The sequence below is a fragment of the Lygodium microphyllum genome, chromosome 6, assembly GCF_053477565.2.
Source record: "Lygodium microphyllum isolate KBCC chromosome 6, Lygodium_microphyllum_v1.1.10, whole genome shotgun sequence".
Lineage (NCBI taxonomy): Eukaryota > Viridiplantae > Streptophyta > Polypodiopsida > Schizaeales > Lygodiaceae > Lygodium > Lygodium microphyllum.
Genome location: NC_141140.1, coordinates 163,399,819 through 163,426,825, shown reverse-complemented (window position 1 = coordinate 163,426,825; position 27,007 = coordinate 163,399,819). Strand labels below are relative to the sequence as shown.

General features: G+C 43.9%; 1 protein-coding gene across 4 annotated transcripts in view; it reads left to right on the top strand.

The window, feature by feature from the left end:
* LOC148035365 (uncharacterized) overlaps positions 1 to 26,314 on the top strand; it is a 244,427-nt gene extending 218,113 nt beyond the window's left edge. The window contains exons 21-27 of one of the 4 annotated variants that reach the window (XM_087680399.1): positions 11,240 to 11,351; positions 11,461 to 11,521; positions 12,475 to 12,603; positions 12,705 to 12,822; positions 24,257 to 24,342; positions 24,426 to 24,470; positions 24,563 to 24,699. In XM_087680399.1, the coding sequence (XP_087536525.1) occupies positions 11,240 to 11,351; positions 11,461 to 11,521; positions 12,475 to 12,603; positions 12,705 to 12,822; positions 24,257 to 24,342; positions 24,426 to 24,438 (519 nt within the window). In that variant the 3' untranslated portion in view covers positions 24,439 to 24,470; positions 24,563 to 24,699. Of the gene's footprint in view, positions 1 to 11,239; positions 11,352 to 11,460; positions 11,522 to 12,474; positions 12,604 to 12,704; positions 12,823 to 24,256; positions 24,343 to 24,425; positions 24,471 to 24,562 lie in introns of all 4 variants that reach the window. The other 3 variants (XM_087680397.1, XM_087680398.1, XM_087680400.1) reach the window with 3 other exon arrangements.
* The last annotated feature ends 693 nt before the right edge of the window (positions 26,315 to 27,007 follow it).

Here is a 27,007-nt window from a genome sequence, read left to right as displayed (position 1 = left end):
TTATACTCCACAGCAGAATGGGGTTGCAAACAGGAAAAATCGGTCACTCATGGAGATGGCCAAATGTATGCTAAAGGCAAAGAGCTTGTCTCACAGTTTTTGGATGGAAGCAATCATGTGTGCTTGCCATGTTTTGAACAAATGCCCCACCAAAGCTTTGAAGAAAATTACACCTCTTAAGGCTTGGAAAAGCTGGAAACCTTCTGTTGGACACTTTTGTACCTTTGGGTGCCTTGCATATGGACACATTCCAAAGGTACTCAGAAAAAAGTTGGATAACAAGGCTGTTAATTGCATTTTTGTGGGATATAGCAGTGAGAGCAAAGGCTACAGACTCTATGATCCTGTGTTAAAAAGGTGTTTGTCAATAGGGATGTACTATTTGATGAAAAATCAGAATTGTCCTTGGCGGGTTTAGACACATATCAGGCTTTCTGTGATATATTTGAAGGGTTGCTGCCCATTACATTTGGTAATTCAGCTGGAGTTTCAGCAAGTGAACTCAATGTTCAGCTGGCTGCTCCTTTGGAAAATGCAGAAAATCAGCCATTGGCTTATCTGAATATTCAGCAATGTGCTAAAACTGAAATTCAGCAAGAGCTTATGCACAGTCAGGAGGTAAGACAAATGCCTAGATGGTATTTATAGACTATGAAAGATAGTCATCTAGATGCACCCATGGCTGGTCGTACTAGAAAGCAAGCTTGTATGCATGATACTGCATATACCATGGAGTTTGTTATGGCAGCAAGCACGATTGATGATGAGGAGTGTGAATGTTTTGAGAATGCACAACAGAGTGTGCATTGGATGGCAGCAATGCAAGTTGAATTGGATTCTATCACTATGAATTAAACATGGGATTTGGTGTCTTTGCCATTTGGGAAGAAAGCCATTGGAACAAAATGGGTCTACAAGCTGAAACGGAATGCAGATGGATCCATTGACAAATATAAGGCAAGGCTTGTAGCTAAAGGCTATGTACAAAAGAGAGGCATTTACTATGAGGAGACATTTGCTCCTACTTCCCGCATGACGACCATCAGCTCTATGGTTGATTTGGCTACTCATTATGGATGGACTGTGCATCAGTTGGATACTAAAACTGCATTTTTACATGGGGAACTTCATGAGGAAGTGTATGTACAGCAGCCCATTGGTTTTGCAATTGAGGGCTTGGAACACTTGGTTTGCAAGCTGAAAAAAGCTTTATATGGTTTGAAACAAGCTCCTAGAGCTTGGTTTGCAAAGATAGATGCTTTCTTGCTTAGCCAAGGGTTCATAAACAGCTCATCTGAGTCTACCCTTAACGTGTGTAAAGAGAGGGGATCCATGTTGATCATTTGTCGTTATGTTAATGATCTCTTGCTTACAGAGACACATGCGGATCAGATTTCAGCATTTAAACAAAATTTGCAGCTAACTTCTCACTTGTTAGACTTGGGGTCTTTGCATTATTACTTGGGCATTCAGTTCATACATGATGCTTTGTAGCTCCCTCACCCACGTGGTTGGTGTCATGTCGTAGCGCGTTGATAGCTCCACCCACCACCCGTAACAAAGTCCCTTGTTGTGCCTCCAGCTACCTTGTATATACCTTTTGGCTATGAATATGATGTGTGGCCCTCAAGATGGGCCCTTGTGAAAACTCGTGAGCATGTTATGATCCGTTTCGCGTTCCGTGTCGTGTTTCGTGTTGCGTTGGGGTGTCTCGTGTCGTGTTGAAGTGTTTGGATGGCTATGTTGGGCAAAGGGTTTGGCGCTCCTCTGGAGCCTAGACGGGGTCCCGAGAGGGTCTTGCGCGGGTATCCAAGGGCCGGACCATCACACTTGGTATCAAGTATTGGGTTATGACAGTCAAGATACATTGAGAAATTTCTTGAAAAGTTTGGCTTACATGATTGCAAGCCAATCTGTACACCAATGGAACCTGGACTTAAGCTGTCATTATATGATGATAGTGATTTGTTTGATATACACACATATACTCTAGCAGTTGGATGTCTTATTTACTTATGCAACACTAGGCTAGACATATAGTTTGCAGTTTTAGCCCTGAGCAGATATATGCATCAGCCATGCATGTCACATTGGTAAGTTGTTAAGTGTGTTTTCCGTTGCTTGCAGGGTACTAGATCTCTTGGATTGCTCTATGCCAAAGGGACACCATTGCAATTACATGCTTACAATGATTCTGATTGGGCTGGTGATTATGATTCACGTCACTCCACTAGTGGCAATTATTTCTTTCTTGGCTCGTCTTGCATATCTTGGCTTAGTAAGACACAGTCCACTGTTGCCACATCGTCATGTGAAGCTGAATACAAGGCATCTTTCACTACCACATTTGAATGTGTATGGATTAGACGCTTACTAGCTGATCTGGATGTAATTGTTACGGAGCCTACTCCTTTGTTCACTGATAGTCAAAGTGCCATTGCACTAGCACGGAACCCAATGTTTCATGAACGCACAAACACATTGAGATACACTATCACTTTGTTAGAGAGAGGCTGCATGTAAGTGATATTAGCCTTGTCTATTGTCCTACCACCAGTAATGTGGTAGATATCTTCACCAAAGCTCTACCTCATGACAAATTTGAAGCATTTCGCAATGCTTTAAATTTGATCTCCTTTGGAGTGGATGATCCCTGTACTCTTGATCACTCTTCACTCCAAGGGGGTTTGTTGGCTATTTCACTCATGCCTCACTTACGCCTATGCTCACATAGCAATGTCGGTGATCAGTAGGACACTGGGGCACTTTTTACTCTCAGTAGGAGAGGTTTTTTTTCCTAAACTTATGGTATTATTTCGTATGTGCTTATGACACCATGTTCGGATGTGAACACCCCCTATAACCCTAAGGTTTAAGTATTGTACTTTCCTCGCCATTGGTCCTCCTCCCCTCCAGTTGCTCCCTTCCTTTGCAGCAACATATCCCCCCTCTCTCCTCCTCTGACAGCGCAGTAGCGTGAGTGGTAGGTCCTCAGTTGGGACGCGCAATGGAAACCTCTAGTCAGACATCGGCGCATTCTACGAGTGCCCCCCAGTCAAACACCTTGCGCATCATCCTCTCTGAGGAACAGCTCTTGGCCGTCCGGGCCACAGAGTTGGAGCTGAAAGCAACAGCGATCTTTGGTTAGGTCATTGGACATTCCCCATCGAGAATCTAGCTGCGGGACTGGCTCCACTCCACGCTGCGCATTGCTACAGCGCAGATCTTGGAGGCAGTGCTAATGGGCCGAGGGATCTTCATGGTTCGACTCACCTCTGCGGACGTAGCCTGTGAGTTGGTGGAGAGCTCACCCTATGCCTCCACAAAGGGGATCGTCTACATGGTTCCCTGGTATAGTGGCTTCACAGTGGAGTCATTTGCGCTCCACAAAAATTTTCTCAGACACCCAGTCACCCTACTTTTTCGTGGACTGGCGGTAGAATAACGCCGGTTAGTGGAGGGCTTTGAACGGCTTTTTGGCACAGTTCTCCCTGCTTTCTTCGCGGATGCAGTGACAGCTGCAAGAGTCCTAAAGGTACGAGTGGCCGTAAAAGACACAAAAAGCATACCAAAGTTCTTGGAGATTGGGGCTGGAGGTTATTCCTTTAGGTAGCAGGTCATTGTGACTGGGCAACCAGGGCAGTGCCTGCGCTGCCATGACTTTGGACATCACACAACAAACTGTACGCGTTTTGGGGCCAAGGCGGCTCCTGCTATGGGTCCACAGATGGATGTTGACGGCTTCACACGGGTCCAGAGACGATAGAGAGGGAGATGGTAGGGGGAGCCACAGCCAGCGCCTCAGTCGCAGCCTCGACAGCAAGGCACAGGAGGGCGAGCGACGCCCCCTCGGTAGAGCACTCTGCAAAACCTCCCCTTCCCCTGCCCGTCCCACTCGGCAGGACCGCAGTCCCCCACAGTCATTACTCGTGCCACAGACTATCCCACCTGAGATTCCACAGCCCCCACACCCACCCTCCACCACCTCTCAGGCTCCCCTCACTAACCCTAGTCCACAAAACCCCCCCCCCCCCCCCCCCCCCCCCCCCCCACACCCGCCACATACTTCCGACATCCCTCAATCCTCTTCCCCCCCACCATCTCGCTTGCCGAGCACCCCCTTGATCCGCACCCGTTTCAGGTGATCCCTCCCAAACCCACTCCCACTCATCCCACAAGAGGTGATTAGCCACACACGCCTACATCCTCCTCGCACCAGCAGTCTTCCCCCTCCCTCACAGTCACCAGCTCATCTGCCCCTGTCGCCTGTCACACCTTCCCAAGATAGGCACAGCTATTGCCACAGGAGTTTTTCCGCAGTGGCCCGTGGTCCTACCTGAGTGTTGCGGAGCGCAAAGAGTTCCCACTACCTCTAAAGTTGGGGATCTTCATGGTTCGCGAGTCAAGGAGGGGCAAGGTCCATCTACTAGCACCACCGGATGGACCAAACTACTCTTTCTTCTTTCAGTCCTCTCACTCGAGGGATTGGACGACGACACAGATAGAGGAGGAGCTGAAGAGTCAGGTGGTGGACCACATCTCCCAGTGAATGGGAGAAGAAGGACAAGCACTGTTTGCACAACAATGGCCTGGTTGCATGATGGACATTAACTGGTAGGCTGGTGCTGAGGTCCCACACTTGGGCATTATCTTTCAAGCCCCTCCACAGTGGAGGGCTCCGAGGGATGTGATCGAGTGGTCCTTGGCACAGGCGGCCCGTTTCTACTAGTGTACGAAGTCACCACTCTCAGCATGGCTGATAGATGCATTGATTGTACCACTTGGAGCATCTATCACCCCTATGGACCGGTTGAGGGCCATCATGGGGGACTGGAGTTCGCCATCCAGACCTATGGCAAAGCGTACCTGCATATCCCATAGTTTCTCATCCTCATCAGCAGCTTCCACACCGAACAGATGTGTGTTCGGTCAGTCGCAGGTTTCTCCTTGAGCTTACACCTTGCATCCTAGAATGTGAATAGTCTCCACTACAGTGGGGCACGTGGATCCAGAAAGTTGATTGTTCGGCAGGAGCTGCAGCCTGCCCTTGCCGGACGGATGAACATTTTACTTTTATAGGAGCAGAAGCTCACTCCCTCCCATGCCCAGTGGATAGGGAAGGTACTCCCGGGTAGCTCGCACACTTACTGGGAGTACGCCATAGGTGCCCACGGCAGGAGTGGAGGCGTATGCACCTCTATTGGCTTGAGTCTCACCGCCTGTGTACGAGACCACGAGACGATAGTGGCAGGGAGGGTTCTATTGATCAGACTGGATATTGGGGACTCGTGACTTGGAGTCCTCAACGTCTATGCCTCTACAGAGGTTAGGGCACGCAACAGGTTCTGGGTGGAGATCGCGGATTGACTCCCAAAGGTGGACTCTTGGATCGTTGGAGGAGACTTCAACAACCTGGAGGCTTTGGAGGACCAACAGGGCAGAGGTAGAAACTATGAGGGCATGACCGAGGAGAAGCAGGAGGTATGGGAGGTATTTCTATTGGCAGTAGGTGCACATGATGCCTAGAGAGACCCTGCCTTCCACAAGAGGGAGAGGTCGTTGGACTTCTCTTGGGGATACAGGCGGCTAGGTGGAGTCCTGCTGGAGCAGTTGGACAGGTTTTATGTGGGAGAGTAGGGAGACTCTCGTGGGGGCCAGATTGGGCAGTTCGGGCACCATGTTGTTTGATCACTGCCCGGTTCTCCTGACACTAGATCCCCCAGCATCTGCCCTAGACACTTGATCCTGTAGGATCTGTGACTCGATCTATAGGAGGGAGGAGGTGACAAGGCAGATAGAGCAGCTCTGGACTAGAGAGTGGGGCAGGAGGGACCAGATCGCAGAGGTCCTAGCCGAGTCGAGCAGAATCTGCCAAGAGGTAGTCATACAGGCCAGGCAACAGAGCTAGGAGGAGGAGAGAGCGCTCCGGCAGGACCTTCCACCCACGCAGAGATTACTACAGGAGGCACCAAGGGACCCCACCCTCCACGCACACGAGGTGCGAGCGCGAGCTGCCATTGCTGGCCTAGAGGACAAGCACTCTGAGTTCTCTTTCCGCACCTCAGTAGCTTTTTGGGCGCAGAAGGGGGACACGATGTGCAGGGAGTTTTTCCAAGTGCACCAGTCTCGCACATCAGGAGAGCAAATACGCAGTCTTCGAGATCAGTATGGGAGGACTCGTTAAAGCCCAGATGAGGTGATGGAGATTGCCATTGATTACTACAGACGCCTTTTCCAGTAGGAGACAGCCTCAGCTAGAGGACAGCGATGTAGGCAACAGGTCTGGGATCACATCTCGTCCCTTGCCACAGAGGAGATGGGATGCCCCCTCCTAGCCCCCTTCACAAAGAAGGAACTAGCAGAGGCTTTCCATGCACAGGACGAGTAGAAATGCCCAGGAGAGAATGGCCTCTCTAAGACCTTCTTTACTACCTACTGGGAAGTGGTAAAGGACCCCCTACTGATGGCCTTCCAAGAGATTTTCACTTGAGGACAAATGCCAAGGAGCCTTTCGACAGGCCTTATCAGTCTTCCTCCAAAGGGGGAGACCGATTGGAGCTTTCCTAGTGGAGACCGATCACCTTATTGTGAGTGACCTATAAGGCACTGGCAAAGATGATTGGTAGGTGACTACGCCTCGTGCTGCCAGACATCATCCATGACACACAGACAGGCTCTGTCCAGGATAGGAGTATCCTAGACAATGTAATCACCTTCTTTGAGGCGACAGAGTGGGCTCAGCACAGTGTGCAGAGACTGGCCGTACTACTCTTGGATTTTGAGAAAGCTTATGACAAGGTGGACTGGGATTTCCTAGAGGGCACCATGGTGAGGTTGGGTTTTCCACAGGCTTGGATTCGCGGGGTTGCCGCACTTTACAGATCGGCCACCAGCAGGGTTCTCACAGGTGGTAGGCGAGGGGAGGAGTTTCCGCTAGAGAGATCGGTCCGGCAGGGCTGCCCCTTGGCCCTGTACCTATTTTTACTCTTTGCAGAGGCGATGTCTCACTTCCTGAGGTCCTGTGTGGGCGGATTACGCGGCCTCCGACTTCCCATGAGAGAGGAGACTGAGTTGCTAGACTCAAGAGTATGCAGATGATACAACACTCTACATAGAGGACGATGAGTTGATGTTGGAGAGAGTGAGGCTGGATCTTGAGATATTCTGTTCTGCAGCGGGAGCGAAAATCAACTGGCAAAAGTCGGTTGGTTTCCTCATAGACCCAGACTCTAGCACGGAGTGGGGCGTCCACCTAGGATTTAGATGGGTGAGCAAAGGGCAGACCGTCGATACTTAGGGTTTCAGGTGGGACTCGACATCACTCCCACCCAGCAGTTTCTTCCAGTACTCAATTCTATTCGGTGGAAGTTGACTTACTGGAGCACGGCTGACCTCTCACTAGCCGGTCGAGCCTTGGTGGTTAACCAGGTCCTCCTAGCGACGGCCTGGTACATTGCCTCGTCTTGGTGCTTCTCCTCATCCTCCATAGCGTAGCTTCGCCACCTAGCGCGGAACTTCCTTTGGTCCGAGTCAGACGGCTCCAGGGATTCCTGGGCCAAGGTGGCATGGGCGACCATCATACAACATCGGTCAGAGGGAGGGCTTGGGATCATAGACCCAAAGTTTCAGAGTATGGCCCTCTTGGGCAAGCTAGTTGTCTACGGCCTCACACTAGGAGGGAAAACATGGAAGGTTCTATTGCAGAAGGGTCTTCAGGGTTATAGACCGAGGCTTGGCGCTGAGTGAAGGCCGTCCCTGAGATGGATCTTCACGTCAGCCCAAATCATCCCCCCCAGATCACCTTTCCTACGTAGCTTACTCTGCGTGTGGCAAGGCCTCTGTAACGCCCTAATCCAAAGCCCCCAAGGCTGCGAGGAGGAGATAGACCGTCAGTCGGTGATCTGGAACCCCCAGGTTAAAGATCGGGAAGGGGCACAGATTGGCGAGCGCCCCCACATCTAGTGGGCTGGTTGGGAGGCTGGACCGGCTCATACCATCAGGACATAGCGGAAGGTATACAGGATGGCAGACGAGAAGGTGTTGCAGCGAGTTTCAGACTGCCAAAGAGGAGTGGAGTTGAGGCGAAGGGAGATAGACGCAGTAATACCTTCGGAGTGGCTTGCTCCCCTGATACGAGTGCCGATAGAGCCAGGGGAGGTATGGGCCGCTAGGTTTTCACCAGCAAGCATCCCCCTACAGATAGCAGGTAGAGTGGGTGGCGCTCCGCAAGGGACTTTCTTCACCGTTTAGGAGGGGGGGCGTCTGGCCCTTGACAAAGGGCAGCAGGATGAGGGGATAGGTGCCCTTTCATGGAGAAGGATTCGGGTGGTGGGCCTTCAGGGGAAGACATGGTGATTGGACCCCTATGTTTTCTGGAAGGAGCTCAGGGAGTGGCGTCTTTGGATCTTGGAGGGCAGACCACTTGATGTGCTGGAGTGGGATCTAGGAGAGTGGCTATAGCCGACCGCTGCAGTCGCCATGAAGCCACCGAGGTTCGTAGAGTACACTGCCAGGATTGGCAGACACGTACTGATGCAGGAGAATATGGATTGGGCGCCGTCATATAGCAGGCACTGGGCCGAGCACAACATCACGGAGTCGTTCCGACAGACCTTTTGGCACTGCCTATGGGATAGCTGGAGGCCAAGGAGGGTATCGTATTTCTTATGGCTGGTGGCACATGGAGGCTTGGCGGTGGGAAGTTGGCTTGCCCAGATGCAGGAGGAGAGAGGTTGTAAGCGTTGCACACAGCAGCCTCTAGAAATCCTAAAGCACTGCCTTTGGTCATGTGAGGAGGTTCAGCTCGTGTGGAGAGAAGCATGCCGCATCCTTCGCCATACAGCACCCAGCCTTGGATGTATCTCATGGGGAGCTTTCTGCTGGCAGGCAGTCAGCCAGTGCCATCACCTTCTGTATGAGGCCGGGATGTAGGATACGATATTCATCATTGAGGCAGGGTCGTGCGCAGTGGTCAGTTTGGAGGCTCTACCTATCTGCCAGGTATTGGAGCCCACAGCAAACCACTCTGAGGTATGGGAGATCATAGGGAGTCTTACTAGATGGCATATCTAGAAGGCGCGGTGTCAGGAGACTTTCGGCGGAGAGTGACTTTCAGCATATGTGACACTAGCAGAGCTCTGGACCTCCTTCATCCACTCCCTCCGCGGCCATTGGGATCAAGTGCAGGGTGAGTCTAAGGCTTCAGGAGCTCCGTGGTCACTTCATACATACCTGGGGCAGCCAGGACCTATTTTTCATGATGCAAGCAGGCAGCCCCAGATGGCGATATATCCCCCGTCCATGGCTTCTTGCCCCCATTCCCCCCAGACCGCCCTGACAGGCTTGTATTCATGATGTATTTGTGTTTTTGCATCAGCTGTTGCTAGTCTGTTGAGCATGAGCACTCCGTTGGAATCAGTTTCTTTGAGTACTATAATCAACCACATTTTATTTGCAAAAAAAAAGTGTTCTACTTTGTACTTGCATTCTACATTCTTTCAGTCTATTGTATTGGGTGTCGTGCTTCACTCTCAGACTGTCTACTGTTTTCTGTGCTGAGCTTCGATCTTGCCGTCTTCTCTCACACACTTCAGTTGAATGATTATACATGTTGTGACACTAATAGTTCGAGGATACGTGCTATCACCCTATGTTGCATCTGGAAACATGTATATTAGAAAGGCTCCTAGTAATCATAGTTGGATACAATATGTGATCCTCCACGTATGTGAGACTCGAACTTGCAATCACACAAATGGTAGTGGAAAAACTCCTACCATCGCCCTGTGTCATCTGTTAGCAAGTGATACATGCAATGGCACTAATAACATGGAGAATCTTGTTATCGTCCTATGTCATCCGTTAGCATGTGTGGCATGCAATCGAGGTTGCGTGCTTCTTTCAAGAGGGGGATATGTTAGCAGGTGGTGATACTTTTTGCAGTTGCTTTTTTTATTTACTTATCTAAATATTTTATTTTTCTTTTCTTTAGTTGCTGTTGCTTTTTACCCCAGAGTTCTCTTGGATTAAGCTGAGATCTTTGCATAGCGAGAAGAGGCAGCCATTGGGACAAATTGGACTAATGGTTTGTCTGAGCCTTGGGACCGGGCTCCATATTGAATGGGCACTGAAGAATAGAATGCTAGTGGTTTGGGAGTGTGTGCTTAGCCACTGGAGATGGTGCAGGACAATGAGCCTGGCCAAGACAGAAGATGCACATGTGAAAATGCTCACAAAATAAAAGTCACCGTAACTGAGCCATATTACACTTTTTGATGTGGTTGCAATAATAAAAGTTGCTCAAAACAACTTGAGGAATGCAGGGGTCACTATCCCTAAAATTTAGGGAGTTACTATTTTTGGACCCCAGAATCTGTTCGCGTCATTATCTTCGTTTTTGTAGGAGGATTAATTCTCTAGTCTATGCCGAAGTCAAATTTTGCACCGATCATGGAGAATTTTAGACCGGAAGGTTTAAATGGGAAAATTGTTACATGTATGCCATGTGGCACAAATTCCGAAAAGAGAGAGAGAGAGAGAGAGAGAGAGAGAGCATTAAAAAAAACGTAATAGGCATGAGGGGCAGATCTAAGAATGAAGTTTTGAGGAGCCGGAGATTGTTACTATGGAAAGGATCATCCATCCCCTAAGAGGAGATGGAGGTTAGAGGGTGACTATATGAAGAGGAAGAGACCTGCCATTTTTGCCATGCAGGATATTCCGTTTGGGGACTTGCTATTTTTGGAATTGTTGTGTATTTTAATAGCATTCTCTTTTCTTTGAAAGAAATAGTTGATGTACTAACATGAACTAACTCAACAACTCCAGCTAGAGATTTCAGATTTGAGACCAAATTTGTTGCTTGTACCTCCTTTGATCAACCTAAGCCTGATGACTTTGATGATGTAGTGTACTTTTGCTCTGGCTACTTTGGATCTATTGCATAGCACAGAACTATTGTATCACTGGAGTTAGGATGTTGTATGCATGTTCTAGTGTGTCTCATATTAAGATGGAGCTGTTACCCCATGATCAACTTTACGCATCGTTTGCTTGTCCTTTTGTGTGGTGTCAGAATGTGGTTTTTTTGTTCTCTCCTCTAAAATATACAAGTCAGAATACTGAAAGGTTTGTCAACATTTAAATACTCTGTCCTCCCTGCCCCCTGTGCACCCCAACCCAAAAGAAAAAACAACACCCACACATTTTCTGATGTATTTAGTTTGTTGTTTTACCAAAGGAGTTGGAAGCAGCAGAAATTGAACTTGACATTGCAAGGAAACAAACAAGCAAAGATGGAGATCAAAGATGGGGTGCTGGACTAGGATCAAATAAACCTGTGGGCTTGTCAGGTGCTTCCACTTTGACGTTTTTACTGTAATTAATTCTGTACTTTAAACCTATATGGCATTACCTGTATAGTGGTTGACATTGGTTATTGAGTTTCGTACTGTGTTGCAGAAATTTCTTCCAAGAATATACAAGAGCACTTGGAGGAGTTGAGGACACAAATTTGTGCAGAGTATGTACAAATTACACCTTCAGGTTTCCTAACATGGTTTTAAGTGTTGGTTATCTAGCTTTTGAAGCATGGCCATACATCATGCATTTTAATTTGTCAATGTTACTGGCATGTGCCTGTCGAATTGTAGGAATATGAAGTAAAGTATAACATATGTTAATACTAAGTTTATGAACCAAAGCAATTGCTGGAACAGAAGCTCAATTGCATCATGGACGCCGGTGACAGCCCTTTTATTAACAAACATAGCCTGGTTGAGTAGTCAGGAAGAACCACCTTAGATGGTACATAGGGCCATTTCAGAGCAGTAGACAGTGACCAGGAGAAATCCTAATTACCCAAGGGAGTGACAAGAAAGTTTACTTTTGGGCAGCAGACAGAACAGAAGAAATCCCACAATGACTCACAAAGAAGTGCCACCAACTAAAGTACATCTCATGATATTCAATCAGATTGAGAGTCTCATAAATTTTCTTTGCTTCTGTATTTACTATTATGGCTGTATAGTCTGGAAAGGTATTTGGTGTTGAAAAATGCTGATTTTGAAATGTATCTGCCTTCTAAAACGGCGTTTTTAAAGACATTCATTGATAAGGCACTTTCTATTGCTAGCAAATACTTGTTTTGCTTCATTTGTATTTACTATTATGGCTTTTGTATTTACTATTACGACTTGTATAGTCTGGAAAGGTTTTTTTTGTTTAAAAATGCTGATTTTGAAATGTATCTGCCTTCTAAAACGGTGTTTTTAAAGACATTCATTGGTAAGGCACTTTCTCTTGCCAGCAAAGACTTGTTTTTCTTAGGCATTAAGGGATTCTAATTATGGTGTCACATCTCTGTGCATACAGAGAAGTGAGAAAAGCTTGAATGTTGCAAAATCTGTTGTTTAAGTTTGTATTTGTTTCTTTTGCCCATTGGTGCCTTCTAATATGGTGATTGTATTTTTGTAGGGATCATGCAGCCCTGAGGGCAGAGATCATTGCACGGAGGGAAAGGCAAAAGCTAGCCCATCGTAATCGACAGTTGGCTTTGGAGGAGGCAACTTTAAGAGAAATAGAACTTCTGCAAGAGCTTGACAGGTTTTACACAACATAATGTTTCATTATGGTCTAAAATAGTTGATACATAAAATGTCTCTCCTGTATCATTTCTATGTTTAACCTGTGCTCTTTCCTCTTAGGGAGAAAGCAGCTGAATTGGAGCGTGAGATTGAGAGACATAGACTTATCGAAAGGGAGCGTGCTAAAACCAAGGAATTGAAGCACAATCTGGATCTTGATACTGAGAGAAGAGCTCAAGTAGACATCTCTTTCATAATTGGATTTGAAATGATCTTTGTTAAGAATCTTTTATTTTTATACTTAGCAATTCATACTCTGACAAATGTGTGAGGAATGCACTTTCATAACTGGATTTGAAATGAACTTTATAAAAAATAACTTCCATTCTTGTTGTAGTGCACTGTTGATTAATAGTCTAGAAAAAGGTTTCTTTATTCAAGGTCACTGTTATATGAGATCTGATGAAGATCATAATATGCCTCAATCTCACTTGAAGAGTTGATGACCCTTTTTCTTTGGGGTGGTTTTGCTATTCCTATCACTGAATTGTCTTTTCCAAAGAAAACAAATTTCAATTAAGAACACCCATGAAAACTGTTCCCCATGATGGAAGGCTGGCTAAACAAGATTCCGTTCAAATTTAAGGTTCTTTCTTTGGAGAGTGTTGATTGGTGGACTTCTCCTTGGCTTGGCTCTTTCAAAGCACCGAATCTCAAACGGCAAATTTTATTTTATTTTATTTTTTGCATTACCAGTGTGGGATCCTCTTGTTACAGATTTTTCATTGCTATCCTTTAGCCAGGAAAATTTGGACTCTTCTGTCTGATATTTGGAGAGTTTTGGTTTTACCCATCGTCAGGGTCGCATTCTGTTCGCGCATTATACATTTTGTACGGTACCATACAGGTTCCGTGCATTTGAAATGTATTTTAAACAATTTTACACACATTTTATATGTGTGTAGGCTGATTTTATATATAATTTTTATATGTAATTTTTTAATGGAACATACGAAACAATTTTTGTGTGTTCTATACCATACATATTCACATAGTGAATGTATCGTATTAAATGTACGAAATCGCACTACCCCTCGCTATGCCCGTCTAATCCGCTCTTTCCTAAGGCAAAATACCCCACTTTGGTGCAGCCACATATGAAGATTTTGTTCCACTTTCTCAAATTTTCGGGTTGTTGGCATAACTAGGTCACCAAGAATGTATTTGTTTTTTACTTCACCGTTGGTGTCCGGGAACATTGCTAGGCTCAAAGGTCTTGTATGTTGGCAGTGAGATCTCATTCAACATGCTGGGCTTCTTCCTAGGGAAGATTTGGTTCCTTGGCATATAGCAATTTCTTCTTTTTCTTTGCCATGACTTTTGTATTCTTTTTGTGATTTAATTTAATATAACTAATTGAGAGAGAGAGAGAGAGAGAGAGAGAGAGAGAGAGAGAGAGAGAGTTTTTATGCTTTTGCGTTTGATTTTGCATCAGGGGTGTAGACACACCTTGCTAGATTGAAAGGTCTCCTACATTGGCAGCTAGACCTTACTCAGCACACTGATCTCCTTTCCAAGGAGGACTTGGTCCCTTGGCATACGGCAATTTGTGCTACTTCTTTAGCATGACTTTTGTACTCTTTTAGGCATTTGGTCTTTTGTAAAAGAGGAGAGAGTTTATGCATGACAGCTAGAGCCATCTTGCATCTTGTAATCTTGTACTTTTCTCATAATTAATACAATTAGCTATTATAGGAAAAAAAAAAAGAGTACTTACAGGTGTGTTTGCAAATGCCAATGAGATGAACTCATCACTAAAGAATAATTGTCTCAAGGCACCTTTACATTCTTTTGATTGAACCAACACCAAGAAGTTAAAGAAAAACCTTGTGTCAAAAGCATTTCAATAGTGTCCATTTGTAAACTCATGCCAAAGGGATTGGTGATTCAAGATAATGGTCACCATTTGAGGTGCTTGCTCAATGATGGGTACAAACCAAAACAAGAGGGGATGGTGGCCAAAAAGGCCCTATTTTTTCATATGAAAACGTATGGTATGATACTGTATGGATGAGTCTGTATTACATCCGGAGACAAACATGTCATCTGCTCAACCGTGGTCCTCATAGTGAAACAAAGCATAGGTATCTAGAAGATATCAAATTACCCGTGTACTATCCTCGCAGGGTGTATGAGTTGCTAAAGAGGCTAGTCCCAATTGTAGAAAATGCAAGGTTGGATCACGTGTTGGCTTGATAAATAGAAGAACCAAAAGTTGCTAGTGGTAAAAGAATCATGTAGATGGTAGAATAGAAGTAACGACCTGCCTTGTCCTCAAGGAAGATAAGTCACAGGTCTACTAAGTCAATAAAGCGTTCCTTTGGATCCTGAAGGCCATAGACTTTGGAAGTGGTGTTGTGTTGCGTAAACATATGTTTTGGGACGTTGGCCCAACTTTGCTCTAGTACATGTGCATGCAAATGACACCCAAATAGGTGAAAATCAGTCCTATACAGAATATGCACCTAGGTTATGATGTCATGGTACATACAAAGTTGATAGAGGATGCCGGTTAGTTATGCCTCCCATATTAGCAATGGGTGGCCTTGGCCAACTTGACCACTTTGCAGGCCATCCATTCCACTAAACCATTCTATTGAGGGGTTTAGGGAGCAATGGATCCCCTCCATACACCCTTCTCTCTCCAAAACTGATCAAATTATCTTGGTACAAAACCCATCACAGCTCTCGCTTCTCATCTTTTTTCCCATGTCTTCTATTCAGCAAATTTTGGAGAGTGCCTCAAAGTTTTTGCGTAACTAAGTAGGGCTAGACTTTCCAAGATTAACCATCAATCAACAGCATCAATAAAGAGAAGCCTTAAGTGAGGAATGCTGTTGTGAAGATGGTAATTTGTATGTTCGAAATCAAGCACCTTGTCTAGGCTAGACATGTGTAAATGTCCATATTCCTGATGCCATATGTGGACTCTTAAGCATATTGTATAAACTAGGAAATGGTCAATGCCCATATCTTTGATGCCACAAGGTAGTAAACTCCATTGGATTTCTTTCTGCAAAGTGTGGTAAGATGTGAGAAGACCACCTTTGTCACTAACAAAGCCATAGCATTTTGTACCAAGGGCCAACCTTCTCTTCGAAGATAGGTTACCTTTGGAAACCATAGTTGCATTTGTACTATGTACAGATTGGTTCATTCCATACAGTTCGTATTGCACTGTAAGGTATGTCCGTACCAATTCGTACGAAAAAAAGGAGGCTATTTTTTGCCTATGAAGATTGGACTATACAATATCTTCCAACTTCCAAGCCTTATGTTTATTATCATAATTTCATGCCTCCCTCACACACACACACACACACACACACTCTCTCTCTCTCTCTCTCTCTCTCTCGCCAGCTTGATCTTTTGTCACGAGCGCCACACTTATACACCCGTCACCTTCCCAGGCACGTGGCATGCATATGCTACCTCACTATATCAGGTACATGGGTAGTCCTTGTTGTCTGGCCACCAGATCATCTACCTTCTTCAATAGCACGAGGGTTCACAACGCCATTGATAGACTCAAGAATGGGTAGACCCACATCATCTACCTTCTTCAGTAGCACAAGGGTTCACAACGCCATTGATAGACTCAAGAATGGTCGGGCCTATTACCATGATGGACTAGTAGCAAAGCACCTATTACATGCTAGAGATATCATAGCACTCCTAGCCACCTATTCATTAGGGCTGTGTTTGAAGGCTTCCCTACTAGTTGTTTAGCTAATACTATAGTACCAATCTTGAAAGCTAGAGACCCTGTGGTTTGTACGAACTAGAGGACAATCATGGTTGGCCACATTCTAGCCAAGCTTTATGGATTGATACGAGAGTTTAAGCTGAGCAAATGGGCAAAGAAGCACCAATATCAGGCATGTGGATAGGTAGGGTTTAGGAGGGGCTTCAAGAGTTGGAGGCTTGGATGGAGATGAGATAGAGGGTACTAGCACTGTGTGTGTTTGTTATAGGATGGGTATGAGCGCAAGGAGGGCTGTCAGAGGAGATCACTAGCACCATTGGAGTGAAACAAGGATGCCCACCCCTACCTACTCTATTCGGCCTTTTTATTGATGAGATACCAAACCACATTGATGGACCAAGGGGGGGGGGGGCTACCCATATTACTATATGGTGATGATATAGTCCTCATCTCTAGCACACCAAAGGGATTACCATGCCACCTAGATACACTACAAGCCTTTGTTAGGGCAAGGATCTCATAGTGAACCTTGGGAAAATCAAGGTTATGGTGTTTAATACTTTCCCCTACTGGATTCGACGATTAGTAACCCATTTCAAATATGGAAAGGAGATAGTGGAGGTGGTCTAGAGATATGTTTACTTGGGGATTACATTTTCAAGGCCAAGATTCAGTTTTAGGAGAGTGGCAAAGGATTGATTGACACAAGGCTATGCAGCTCTAGGGTCGATGGAGAGCTAGTGCACATGCATACAGTTTTAGGAGCCTTGGATGAAGCTCTAACTCTTCGACACTTTGGTCACACCAACTCTCTTGTATGGGGCTTCCATTTAGGATCGAGCCTCTATCACACGAGGAGAGCTACACATGACCGGCCACTACTGAGTGGCGAGGAGATATATGACGGATGGGAGTAGATGGAGAGACCCCTAGTACTAATGATTTCACAGATGACTCGCAGTAAACCCTCTATGGCACATGAGACTATCATAGCAGAGATGGAAGCACCATCCATCGTGGCAAAGGCCCTCTTTCAGACAGTGGCTTTCTTGCATAGGTTGTGGACCTTGCCGAGACAGAGATACTTTGGGCATGCACTAGAGTCATCTAGACAAACCAGCTCTAGATCGAGACAGGTAGATACGTTGCAGATTCCCTTCCCTTGGATGATAGGATTTGCTAGCTCTATTAGCTAGAGCCAAAGATAGAGGAGCTATACTGATGTAGATTTCAATGGAGTATGACGAGATCCAAGGGTGCTTCCATTGTCTTTTCAAAGAGGGATTTGGGCCACTATCTAGGGTAATGGATTTCTTGGATTAGAGACGTCTCGGGCTCTCCTGTTGGAGCTATGCCGCCATGGAGAGCTCCTCTTACAGATCTAGGAGCAAAGACATGGAGCCACACACTAGCACACAATCATGGAGTTCTACAAAGTATGGACTACTCCCTCCACTACTACAGAGCCCTCATTGGACTGACCAATGGCCCGACCATGGGGAACTGTTCTAGACATAACTATAGAGAGACGCGAAGCCCATCACCCATGCCTAGCTGGTCCAGGCCCTTGTAGAAGGCATTATTTGCAAATACAGAGGATACTACACCACCATTGGGGGACCACACCTCAACACTTCAGCCTCTGTATGCTAGATAGACCCATGAGAGATAATGCGAGTACTCTAAGTGGTTCCACATTGTATCCAGCTTAGACATCATTTTGTACTCATCAGCTATGTATCCTTTAATGTTTATTTTTCCTTAATTAGTCATAGCATTAGATGACAGCTATTTTGGGACTTGGAAAATTCCATAACTTTTCGGATGTAACATTTTGGTCTCATAGGGTGATTTGGCCTTTTGTCGACATGAATATAACTTTCTTTCTTCTTTCTTCTTTCTCTCTCTCTCTCACACACACACAAGAATGAAGAGTCTCTTTGTCCATCCACCCTACACTTTGCGTTTCTGTATGATATATTACTATATGCTCCCATCTGTCTACTTATAGCGCATTGTACATGAGGTTTCGCCTTGTTACCCTCATGTATTCATCCTATTACCTCAAGTAACATTGTTATTTTAGCTCTAAACATATGTTCTATCATCTGCAGTCCAAAATAACCAAGTTTTTAAAAAAACTAATATGGTACTGTACCTTATAAAATCTTAAGGTACCAATTAGTATTGTATATTATTTGGAATCTGACAACCCTGTTGGAAACATCAAGCTCTACCAATGGAAATGAGAGATGGAAGGCTGGGTAGATTTGATTCTCCCTAACAGAAACATTAGTAACAAATGCGGTAGAAATTCTTCAATGCTCATGAGCCATACTGTCATCACTAGCAGCATTATTAGTAGTCTTCAATCACAATTGTAACATTTGAAGTTACATAACCTTGTCCATCAGCTTGGGATCATCATCAAGCTTAAAGCTATTTAATTGATTCTCTAGGTTCAACATTCACATAGTTTCTTTGATTGGAACTTAAGTGTGCGAGAATAGAAGGCATGTGTGGGCTGGACCATCCTTCTGATCCAACTTCTTCTTGTCATTTGCATCCTGAAAGGCAAGCTCCGTCAGTGAAAACATCATAATAACCTATGATGTCGAGAGCAGGTGCAATCTTCTTTTTCCACAGACCATAGTTATGATCTTCCAATTTAGATGCTCAATCATACAAAGGAAATATAACCTGAGATATGTGTTGCTATTGCTGAAAATTCAGCTGTAGCAACGTGACTGTCAAAAACATCTCTCTTTGGGAATTGGCAATTTGGAACTTGCTGTAGTCACTTGGTTTTGTCTGATCTCAGCTTTATGCTGTTGTGCAATTAAAATACAGCCTTGATACACATGATCAATGTTCAACTGCCTCCACAAAAGAAAGCACGCACAGTCTTAAGATACCTGAATTTGTGGGGGGACAGCCTTTGCTGCCCGCAAACAGTTCTGAACTGCCCTGTCTGGCAGTTTTGCAGCCTCTTGCTCTCTTGTGATACACAACCTCATGCTGCTGTAGATACCTTTTTGGACTATGCATATCTCTAGAAGACCTTGAGGTGCTGTGAAACCAACCTTCCTTCTTGGAAAGGGCGGTAATTCCCTGATTAAGCACTTAACTATAGCAATCAGCAAATGAATGTAACTTGAAATGCACAAATTACCTTTAGAATCTCGGATATTGGACACCCTGTGGGCCCCAAAACTGGTGCCCCTTTCGGTATTTCTTTAACTTGATTGCTAATGGAATGAGTATAAGTTGAAATTCGCAATCTCCTTTGCTGTTCCAAAAAGCTTCTTTGGTGTAGCAACAATCAGTAGTCAATTCGGGCCAACTGCCCCTTGATTTTTCAACCAAGACTTGCACAAATGGAACCACCAACTCACCAAATACTACCCCAAAATAGAATGAATGGGCTGGCATTTGAATTCCCTAAGAATTACACAAATTTTAGGTGCTGAATTCAGTGTGCAGTGCCTTCATCAATTGGCATGGGTTCTAAGGTGGCTGTCAAATACTAATTTTTGCAGAAATTTAGGATTTACAACAAAGATCTCTCTACTATCCTTTAAATTTGGTTGAGATATGGTCAAAATGGTTGGGAAATGCTGAGATCTCCTGAGAATGGGTTGGAGAAGGTGAGAGAAAGCCAAGATGTGAGAGAAATTTGATTTTCTTCACGAGAAAACCCTAAATTCTGTCTACTGCTTGCTCTAGTCTACATTTAATGCAGTTGCCTACTACCAAGCACCTCCAAAATGTTGTCACTTAATCTTAGCAATGTTGTTGCCAGCCCCTCGAAGGTGACTCCTTGCTATCCCTTGCTTATTGAGGCCCCCAGATAGTTGTCTTCTGCTGCAAATTGTTGTTCTTTGATCAAAAAATGGACCAACAGTTCTCTCTCTCTCTCTCTCTCTCTCTCTCTCTCTCTCTCCCAAGCTATAAAATTGAATGAATGGTTAAGACCAAGCCCCCAAAAACGTTTTCTCAGGTTGCATAGGTATTTTTGCCAAGTGGTAGCCTTGTAAATCTATTTTTCAACATTATCCAGACATTTAATGAATTTTTAAAATTAAATAATCCTAAAAATTAATTTCAATCCTTTTGACCTTAGCCAAAATTAAATGTGCCCATCCATAATTAAATTTGCTAGGCCATTTGTAACTTGGAATGGTCCCCAATCTCTATTGATCCTTAGACTGGCATTAATTAATTAATTAATGTTAGTCTCTAGTGTCGCCACTGACACTTTTTGACCAAACCACTACCCTAGGATCCAATGTGATACCAACTAACCAAGGAAACCCAATCAACATGACTTATCACAACTTTTGCCTTTGATATTCACTACATCCTCTAGGTCCTTGGCTTGTTACTACGGAATATTTGCCATGTGCATCACATGTGCTTAAATAACCTTGCACATTTGATTAATAACTTAATCAAATGCTATCGGCAAGATTAGAGCATCTCAAAATTTCACATCCCCGTGAGAAACCTCCCTCTTTCAAATCCTTGCAATTGTGCTCAATTGCACTACATTGTGCCAAAGGAAAAGTATACTACATTGGAATTTCCATAAGGCATCATAGTCACAACATTGGCCACTATTGTCTAACCAGCATAAACATCGGATAATACTGAGAATTAGCCTAGCACTGTTGCTAGAAACCCATTGGATGCATCTATATCTCTTATTTCTCAACTGCTCTCACTTCACAACCATAATAAAGCATATTGTCAACATAAACCATGGCTGAAAGTGTCAACAACATTTACTAATATATTGCTGTCCATGGAACCAGCTGTAAACCATTCAAAACTGAGCATAGTCTAATCATAAACCGATCACTTACTCATTTGAAAACTATTCACAAATTGTTGCAAATATGATCCCAAACTGATCACAAACTCATTGGTATAATTAATGCAAAAATTGATGCAAAACTAATCCCAAAAGTGACCATAAACCGTTCTCAAACTTATCAGAAATTGATTCCAAAAATGAGTCAAAAGCTCATGTCCAATTGATCATAAATTGATGCAAAAGTATAGTTTTAGTACTAGGGTGAAACTCATACTCATCCGCATATTTCTCAGAGTGACTAGTACACTAAGTAGCGATCTTATGGCAAACATATTGTCAGCACAGTACCTTGGATGCATGCTGAAATCATTCGAGATCCACTACATACAAGAGTTGTCTACAACTCGTGAAGTGGAAGCGCTACCTCCCTCTTGAGCATCAAATGATACTCCGAACCCGTGCTCTATTGAACTTGACGGAGCCTGACTCCTAACTGAAAGGCATCTTGGTGAAGTTGCAACAATTAAGGATAGTGTGCCAAGTCATCCTCTTTCATCCACTTTGCATCTATTGGTAAAGCAATGCTGAAGCTTCACCAAGAAGCATATGGAAACTTTACCTCTAACTTTACTTGCCTTGAAACCTCCACTAGGTTGTAGGCCTTTCCTCCCCTTAAGCATTCCGATGCTTTATACTTTCACATTGTTGCAATTCCAACTTAACTAATATGCAACGTTGCATCCAGTTGACTAGCCCTTCATGTGTACCTGTTAAAATTGCAAACAGGGTGTGGTCTTGCTCTTTAACCATGAAAGAAAACACAAAACAACAAAACAAGCTCACATTTTCTCTATCTTGAAAGAAGACAAGACCAACAACTTACCAAAAGGAAAATGAGATTTAGTAATAAACCCCGAAACGGCGTTTCGGGGCTGCCGAAACGGACAGGCCATTTCGGACCGAAATGAAAACAGCAAACCGGCATTTCGGCATCCTGCAGTCCGTTTCAGGCACTCCAGCTTCTGCCGCCGCAGCCCTCTCCTCCTCCTCCTTTTCTTCTTCTTCTTTCTCTTCCTCTTCCTCTTCCTCTTCCTCTTTCTCTTCGTCTTCTTCCTCTCCTTCTTCTTCTTCTTCTTCTTCTTCTTCTTCTTCTTCTTCTTCTTCTTCTTCTTCTTCTCCCCATTACCTAAAGGCTAATCATGGCACCGGATCCATATTGGAGGCACGTCACTCCAATCAAGGAATATGAGGGCTCCAGCGGATCAAAGAAGTGGCGGTGCAACTTTTGTGGATTGGAGAAATCGGGGAGAGTAACATGGATGAAAGACCACTTGGAAGTTGGCATGCGTTCCCAATAAAGACATCAGGCCTTGTTGTCCAGACCATAGTTGCGAGTTGTTCATTGATGTTGATACTTATTAGTTAGTAGTTACGAGAGTCTAGAGACTAGTACACAGTGCTCAGTCCTCACTGGACTTTGGAGTTTTAACTGATTATTCACATGACGTAGTTACATGTATCATTGTATCTTGATTTCACTTATTATGCATCTTGATTCTTGTTCCATTGTTCTTGATGTCAGTCTTCACTGCTCTTTAGATGATAGATGATTCATGAGCCATAAATTATAATTCATTTGTTGCCTTAAGTTTTGAAAATTGAGTCTTAATTGTGTTAAGCTGTCTTAAGTTTCAACCATTGAGTCTTGACTCTTCAATCTTCACTCGTGAGTCGTGACATGTGTAATGAATCATGATTTCAATCATATGACATGGATTGAAAAGTTTTGTATGAAATTTGGGTACATGTTGTTGTAGGCATTGATATATTTACATACCCACATAATACTGTATTTATTTTAGTGTACAATCCGAAACGCCGTTTCCCCGTTTCCCCATTTCCAAAATTTGGCCGAAACTCCGAAACTCCGGTTTTTCCATTTCTGTTTCCCCTGATTCCGAAACTCCCCCGTACTATGATGCTGAGATGATAATAAGTGTCCAACAATGACATGTATATATAATGGATATGATGCCATGCTAGGTTTGTAAATTGTGCGCCAAAAGTTAGCACCCTAGACAAAAGTGTGACCAAACAGAGCACAACACAATATCTCAACATTATATTCTTTGATGAAGCTCAGGCACTTTGGTTTTGCAAGGTGTTGTGAGTTGGCTCTATTGTTCTGAAGTACTGAGGGTTTTATATCACTACTATCAGAGCAGTCATCCTATCTGCCTATCCATGCACCCTATACACAGTACCCCACCATGCCACCATCTGCCTCTCCCTACCTAGCTACCTGTCTAAGCACAATGCTTAACCTCATGTTACCTTGGACGAATTGGAGAGTAATATCTTGTCCCTCCCCTGCATACAAAGGCTTGTCCAAAATGCCAGAATGCATGATGACTGCACTTTTCTACTTAAAATGCACTTCTTGATTTGTCTTTTTTCAAAGAAATTAAACATGTGCAGTTTAGGAGTGCTGAAATGGGGCATTATGTGGGATATCGCATAGTTGTGATGTCTGAAGTTCAAAAGGCACACCAAAAACTGCACAATGGTTTTTCACTGTATTGTACAGGCATTCTGTCTTATTTATTGAATTCCATCATGATGGGTTTCTTTTGGTTAGCTAATAGCCAGAATTAGGATGTGTATAACCTTCAATCTTTGAGAAGCAGCTTTTTGTCTTTCTCTTGTTGATAATGGTTCAAAAATTATGGTTGTGTAGTGGATGAATGGACATTTCCCAGTTTGCTTTAAGAGGAGGATTGAAAAATCCTCTAATTTCTGAACGCTAATAAATAACAAAATTTTATATACCCTCCACTACTTGCTATGCCAAGATATCTACAATCTGATTTCAGAAAGACCCAAAACTCGTGTTATCTTGTTGAAACTTTCAACTAAATACCCTTTGGCAGTAATTGGTCATTCCACATGTTAAGCTATATAAGAGATGAAATTCTACTTGGTCCTTCAAGTACATTACTTTGATCAGGGATGTCAGTAGCTCCATATTTTGATTTCCGTGGCATGTTTGTCTTTGCATATGACATTTCTTGTGTACTTGCTGTATTACAGAGGGAGTTGCAGAGAGAATTAGAGCAAAGAGAATCAGGGATAATACGCCCATCTCGGAGGGAATTCTCAGGATCTACAAGTAGCAGGTAAATCACGAAGAGCTTCCTTGACCTGATTGAAAAGGACATCAGATCAATAAATTGACAACTGAGTTATTCTTAATCGACAGGTTTGGCAAATAACAATTCACTCAAAAGTTCGCTAATGCTTCAAGGTCTTCACAGATTAGTTATTGTATTCAAAATATATGTTTTTCAATCTACTCCCAAGAGACAGCTTCTGATTTTTGATGACTGGTCCTTGCAGTCGACCGAGGGAAAGGTACCGGGAAAGAGAGAGTGGGAGATCTGGACAAGAATCAAGATCTAGCAGTACAGGGATCACTCGTGAAAATAGCACGACACCTCCTCCAACACCGACTGCTGGTGCTTCTCTCTCTGTTTCTTCAGGTCTTCCATCAATTGTGATAGCATCATCAAGCAGTAGAGCATATCCTAGCCAGCCTTTAGCTTTGCCTCTGGGCCGTGACCGATTGGAGGATAGGGGTTATGATGAGGCACTTGATGTGGCGGCACTCAACAGTGAAGGTAGCAGTTATGGAGACGGGGACATGGGAATACCTGAAGCAGGTGGGAATGGGCTAAACAGACCAGGTGCTCGGGGATCTCGGCCAAGGCAGATAATAGAAAGAAGGGAGAGAGATAGAAGGGAAGGGAAATGGGAACGAAAGCAGATGTAACTAGTGAGAATGTGTTAGTGGCTAGCTGACATTTTTGACTCTTCGTGCAGACATTGGAGTGTTCCAATCTGCATGTGTCTCTCTCCATTTTAACCATTCACCCGCTGAATGTAAAGAGGGGGAATGGAGTTAGAATTCGTAGACATTCGCATTGAATGGACTTGTATCATAGGATGAATCACTGTATTGTGGGCTCATAAAATATTGTGGCTATGGGAGCCATGTAAATTTAGCATAGCAATAACCTTGTCAGCGAGTGGAGTAAAATCTTTACCCTTGTAAGGCATTCATTATTAAGCCGGAGATGGTGTAGCCAATATGCTGGTTATAGAGCAGGGTTGAAAGGCTCTATTACAATCTGAACTATGCTGTATCTCAATCAAGGGTTTACTGCTTGCTTTTGCCTAGCAGCCGTTGTTGGCTGCTGGAACTGTTTACTTGGCACCTACCAGTGTTGCATCTGCAGGGTTTATCTGGGGTGTCTCTTTCCTTATGCATGATTGCTTCCTCTGTTTTATCATTCTGCTCCCTGCGTCTATTTTTTAATGCCAAGGGCTTAGTATTTGCTTGACCTGCCTAGCAAACTTAGTGGGAACATGTTCCATTTTCAAAGAAGAGAGATCAAGGCAATTTAAGACTCTGGAAAGTCTTCCAGATAGAGCTTCCCTAATATTTGGATGTTGGACTCTGTAGAACTTGTGTAGTCCTATGCTGTTGTGACTAGTCCTACAGTGCTGTGAAACACCAAGACCTCTAAATAGTTCATTTGGATCATAGTACTTCATGTACAACGTAACACTGTAAAAGCTCTTTCATATGATGATAAAGAATTCAGAGGCATGCAGTCAATACTCCCTCATAAACTATGTGAGGTTTAAAAACAGCCCTTGATTTTCTACCAAGATTCAAGGGATCGAACGATCCAGAAACAAGGACACGTGTGATTGCACTGGCACATTGCCCCTGTGAACCCTGATCAGGACATGTGGTTAGGGTGTTAGAAGTGTTTGTTATGGTGGCTGATTGACGCTGAGTATATAGATGTTCGCAAAAAGGGTACTTCGCCTCCCCATTATTTAAGCATTAGTCAGATGTGGAAACATGGTCAGTTTGTTAAGTCTCGTCAAGTGAACCCTTGAAAGTCACACGAGTGGAAGGAACCCTAGTGGAAGTGCAAGGGACGTTGAAGTGTGTGTACCAATGGAATGTATGGAAACTGCTGCAATCATGCACAAATATTGTCAAATCTGTGGGTGTGGCTTTTATGTGCCTGACATTCTTAATCAATTAGGTATATTGTTGAAATTGCCTTATCACAAATTAAGTGTGCTCTTATCACAAAGATGGAAATTTGGTTTTATGCAAGTTAGTCTATTGAAGTTCTCTCTTTTGAAATTCGAAATGCTACCGCGCATCTTTAAACATAGTGAAAGATGGTTCAAGAACCAAGTGTGCGTTTCTCATCCACTTTTATCACAAGATTTGTGTTCTAGGATTGAGATTTTACTCACAAGTGTGCATGAGAGAGAGAGAGAGAGAGAGAGAGCCAGCCTTGTGCACGTGGGGTTATGGATATGGTGAGAACATCTTACATTTATATTTGGAAGGTTTAAGTAGACCCCCCATCTATTAGATGTGGTGCTAGAGTGCATAGCAATGCTCAATAGCTTGAAGAGTAGTGTAGATAAAGAGCTAGAATGTTAAGGGGATTGATACAAGATGTTAAAAGGAAGCTATTTAATGAGGTCATCAAAATGGTGCTGACTTATGCTATATCCAAATGGAGGTAAACGAGATGGAGAGAATTTACGGGTTAGGCCACCTTAAATAAGAATATGTGGAGATGATTGTTGAATTTATGTAAGGTTTATGCTTGTGTTTGTGATTGTATGAAGCACACATATTTATCATGGACTTAACTTCTTTACTTCAATTCTAATATTCACGAATTCTCTCTAAACTCCATTTGCTATAATTATGTATCTAGTTATCTTCCACATATTGTGTCTCAA